Source organism: Caloenas nicobarica, chromosome 1 (assembly GCF_036013445.1).
Source record: "Caloenas nicobarica isolate bCalNic1 chromosome 1, bCalNic1.hap1, whole genome shotgun sequence".
Taxonomy (NCBI): Eukaryota; Metazoa; Chordata; class Aves; order Columbiformes; family Columbidae; genus Caloenas; species Caloenas nicobarica.
In genome coordinates this window covers 186,775,553-186,780,586 of record NC_088245.1, presented here as the reverse complement: position 1 = coordinate 186,780,586, position 5,034 = coordinate 186,775,553, and the positions used below count along the sequence as shown (strand labels likewise).

Here is a 5,034-nt window from a genome sequence, read left to right as displayed (position 1 = left end):
CATTAGATATTAATTTCTGAAGGATCCAAGTGTGGTTATTTTTTCCCCATCTGATATTTTCAGCCACAATATTCTATCTCCTCCTTCAATTTCCACAGCACCTTCTGCACTGACTTTTCAACAGTCCAGCCAGACTTCCTGGCAGAACAGCAGCAGGATTTATATTTGTGGCTCCATACCTCCAATATCCCATGAGTCATAGGCCCGCCTCCCAGATTTTTTATATTCCTCCTATGCAGTGACTGACATGTAAAGTTGGAAATTATAGCTATTAATACACACACACTCACATATACACATACATATACTGAATAAATTTAATTTTCTTCTGTCACTCTCGCCATTCTGGTTTATGGCGCGTTGACATGTGAGTTGACTTAAATGACTCTTTACCATTTCCCGTGTTCTGCCTCTCCCACTGGTTAGCTTCACAGCTGCGTCAGGAATGTTTTCTGATGACAATGCTGCATTTAAAAAACGTGCAGGTGAGCTCAGGAGCTATTTCTTCCTTCCATTCAAATATTTATGCTGATTTGGCTCTAATGACTCAATCTATTTATTGCTCTGCGTGGGAGTTGTCATCCTTCTGTAAGACACTTTGGGCTTTGGGATGTTCTGTGTTTTAGAGGTACAAAGCTGCAGTCCACTACTTCCACCTTTGTTCTGGCTCTGAGCAGAAAATAGCCTGCTGTGAATCACTTGAGTAGAGACTTTGAAAGAAAAAACTGAAGTATCACCTATAAATATGAATTTCAGTTTTATCAGCATCCTCCCTGGCTTGTGACTGAGGCCAGGGCTGCCTTTCAGTGTGGATAAAGTAGGACCCTTCTGCCTCAACATATTTTTTTCTGTGATGTTTTCTATAATATATCCTTATTTTTGCCCAGTTTACCAGGGAAAGAGAGCAAGAAGTGCGTTGCCTGCACCAAAAAGCAGGTGAGCTCGGGGGGTGCAGCCCAGCCAGTCTGTCACATTTCTGCGTCCCATTGACAGATCACTCTGTGCAGGACTTGCTAAGCCTTCGAACCCCTCCTGACTGCACACAGCTCATTGACTTCAAATTAATTGCATTGCCAATGTGTAATGCTTGTTGGGGTTCACAGTGTTTTGCTGTATTTGGGTTTTATCCCTCTGTTTACTCTGAAATTACACTAATGGTTCTGCTTTTATCTTTAATGCCTCTTTATTTGAACAGCAACCACGGGAAGTTTGATTATGGTCTAAAGTTACATCGGTGCCTGTTCTGCCTGAGTCTGTGTCACTGAGTCCCAGGTTTGCCCTCCATTCGCACGGGGCTGAGACATCTTGGGGCGGAGGACAGGGGTGGCATCGCTCTGCAGAAGGACCCACCAGCACCAGCACAGCTCGACACTGATGTTTGGTGTCCAAAGGGCTCAGTTGCGTCACTCCTGGCCGAATCTCCTCTGCAAAACAATGTCTATGACCTGGACTTTCAGCATCTTCTACAATTGCATCTGGATGCTGCAAATGGTATCAATTTTTCAGTCTTTCGGAGGGAGAGCCAGAAGGGTGGACATAAGCCTTCTAGATACCTAAAGCACTTGGTCAGTGAAGGAGGCTAGAAGGAGATGGGAAGGGTTAGTCTAGGGAGACGTGGGTAGAGGAGGCAATACCAGGGGTCAGACAGATAAATACAAGGCAAATGGAAGGGCTGTTCCCAATGTCCACTCTGGATAGGGCTACAGACAAGAAGTCAAAACTGAAATTAAGAAGATTCACCTCCGACACCATTAAAAAATTAATATAAGTAAATCCCTAGGGAGAAAGTGATGGTTGTGCAACACTGGTGCTGGGAACTAAACAAGCCAAACAGCTTAGACAAGTGTTTGAACAGAGCATTACAGGTACAGCTGCTTTCGAGGCACAGGTGGGCTTGGCAGCTTCTTTAGGTCCTTCCACTCTAGGTGAGTCCGTGCTTCAAACATCTTCAGTTCTTCAGACACACCCAATTCTTTCCTGGTACCTACAGCCAACCTATGCCAGATCAGCAGACGTGCTTTTCCAAGAGAAGTGTATTCATGTAGCTTTTTCACTCTGAATTTCACACCTTGACAACCTCTGTGTGCATGTTGCAGAGGAGACAAAGGTAACTGAGCTTTTCCTTACAGTAGTGATGTTCTTTGTTCCCCTCACCGCTTTACCGCTCCAAAGAGTTCGCAGAGACCAGAGCTGCTGGCTGCAGAGCAGGTGCCCTCTAACTTCCCACTTCAAATACCCAGCCCCAATAAGCCTTTTGCATGTGGTCTCTCTCCAGCAATGCCACCCAAGAAAGGGTTACTCTGAAGCTACCAGGTGGATGGCACTGCCATCGGCGGGCTAAAACCATATCGGTAGATGCTTTTCTCCGGCTGAACTTCTGTCTCCTTTGTGCTGTATTGTGTAACAAATTTTACAACAATTGTATCATACTGACAGAGCTCTCACCAGAAGAAATGACTGGGAGCTTTCCTAAGAGCATTTAATGTGGTTCAAGTACTGTGCAAGAGAAAGCATCCCTAATTTTAGTTTAAATAGATGTTAATTTGACATGTGAATTTGAATAACCGAGATAAATTCTTGGCTTTTGACATTAAAATATATTAAGTGACAACTGCTTTGTGTATACTGTTATTTTCTGAAAGGTTCTTTCTCTCTATAGCATCTAGTGATAAAGCGCTAATGCGTAAGAGGCCTGAATTTGCAGGAAGTTGCACTGAATGGTCTAATGGGTCATTTTCATCTCTTGCTTACATGGTAATAATATAATAACATTTGAAAAGGTTGCAAAACATTCCTACCCTGGCTGAATCAGCTGGATTTTTTATGGGCTGGTTATTCATTAAGCAATAAATATTCATGAATTTTTCAGGAAAGACATAGTGTATAATTTGTCTTGAGCAAAATTAAACAGGGCAGGCAGCCTTATCCTACATCAGATCACAAAGGACTGAACTTGAGTGACAGGCTTGAGTGACAGCCTAAGTATGCCTGCCAGTTGCAGAAATCATCAGATTCTTCAACAGCAATTGTAAAGGCTTCTTACATTGTGTCCCTGAGCCTTTTCAGTGTTAAAACCCCACATTGAAAAAGAACGAGTTACTAATGCTACCATACCAGAGAAAAATTCAATGCCTGGTTTGACTCAGATGAGTACTTTTCACTCTTGCTCTTGTCCCCCACACTCCTGGATGTCAAATATAGATTTGTCTCTTGGACAGCTTCAAAAATGTGAAGCATCTGAGTTCAGTTCCTCAAAAGGAAAGAAAAACTGCAATTCCTGTGCTCTGTACTCACATCATGTAAAATATTGCTAAATATCATCCACATGTTGCACTGCAGTTATTGAGGATTTTCTGTTAGAGAGTCCTGTACGTGCCACTGGCAACAGCTCAGTTGGTGGATAACAATCCCAGTCCCTGTGTGCACCTTCTCTTGCTCTTACACACACACATACATACTCACACTGCTAAATGTATTTCTCTCTTGCTGAGGGACTTACTGCCAACTTTTCCTCCAGCTTGCATCTTTTCCCACATGCTGCTGACTTCTGCAATCCCTCCCAATTCTCTCTCCAGCCTCTGCCCATGCCAGCAAGGCTGGTACCAAAGCTGCCCCCAGCCAGACAGGGATGCAGCGGCTCACCTGAGCAGGTACACGTTCCCATCATGCTCCCAAGAGCAGTGGGAAGTTTCATGGGAAGTCAAAGCCCAAACCTGGTGGAACAGCATGAATTTTCTCATTAAGACTCAGGAGTGTTAACTGTGACTCTTAAATATGGGGGATCTGAAAGCTCTGATTTATCAGTGCCTTATTTTGGAACTGACTCTGTTGATATAACAATATCTCAGGTGAGATATTGTGAGCTCCAGAAGATGATCTCAACTATTAAGCCCTCAGCTTCTTGTGGCTTTACCACCCACATGCCTCCTGGTGACAGACCAGAAAACCAGAGGTTTACCCCATTCCTCAGGCTACAGGGCGTCAAAAGAATAAATAATGTCCTGAACACATAAGTACAATGGCTTTAAAGCAAAAAAAAAAATGATCCACATCAGTATACATGGCTTTCCACATGTTTCTGAGTCTAGCAGAACAATTTATGCATTCCCCCTGTGGACAGTGGCATCCCTGGAGATATCCAGTCTCTCAGGACCAAAGGCTTCCTCCCAGATCAACGTTTCGTACTCCTTGAGGGTTTTTTTGTCTTCCTGGAGGGCCTTCTCGTCTTCCCAGAGAGCTCTGTCCTCTTTCAGGAGAGCTATTTGATCTTCCCACAGAGCTGCTTCTTCTGCCCATAGGACTCTGTTCTCATGCAGAAGGACTTTGTCTTTCCCACAGAGGGGCTCATTTTCTTTCCAGAAATCCTTACCCTTCTTCCAGAAAGCATGACAGTCCTTCCAGAAGTCACAATACAATCTCCAGAAGGCCTCTGCTTCCTTCTGAATGGCCTTTTCTTCCTCACGAAAGGCAGTTTCCTCCTCCCAGATTGGCTTTTCTTCCTCCCAGAAGGCTCGGATGGCCATCTTGAAGACTCTGACTTTTTCCCGAAAGCTGTTGATCTTCTCTCGAAAGCTCTTCATTGACTCCTGAAAACTGCGAATCTTCTCCTGAAAGGCTTTCTTAGCCTGCAGCTTCTCGATGAGCTTCTGCTGGCAGGAGGTGCAGCACGATGAGCAGGACATCATTTGGCAACGGCAGCTCCGGTTCGCCGCTCGTTGCTGATGGAGGGGGCAGAGACCCAGCCTGGCCCCTCACACCTCGCCCTGTGGCCCAACAGAGAGGGGAGCAATGGATGCCACTGATGACATCACACCAACCTATGTCATAGCCGGCTTGAAATCCGTGCCCAGAACTCAGCCAGCATGAAACGCAACGGCATAGAAGTCAACCTGTGCCGTGCAGGGCAAAGGCCAGGATTCCTCTAAGTCATCTCCCTCTGTGACTGCAGGTGCTGCTGGTTTGGGGAGGGGTGAGGGGCTGTGCCAGGACCAGCCTTTGGCACTGTGCTGCTCTCTGCAGCCCCAGTCAGCGAGT

General features: G+C 45.3%; 1 protein-coding gene across 1 annotated transcript; it reads right to left on the bottom strand.

Moving 5' to 3' along the window:
- Nucleotides 1–4,097: 4,097 nt before the first annotated feature.
- Nucleotides 4,098–4,700, bottom strand: CCDC70 (coiled-coil domain containing 70). Its single transcript, XM_065627024.1, has one exon. The coding sequence runs from the start codon at nt 4,683–4,685 to the stop codon at nt 4,098–4,100; it is 588 nt and encodes a 195-aa protein (XP_065483096.1). The 5' UTR covers nt 4,686–4,700.
- Between the last annotated feature and the right edge of the window lie 334 nt (nt 4,701–5,034).

What these genes read in the sequence shown, in the direction of transcription:
- CCDC70 (XM_065627024.1), bottom strand. Translation starts at nt 4,685, where the DNA reads ATGATGTCCTGCTCATCGTGCTGCACCTCCTGCCAGCAGAAGCTCATC.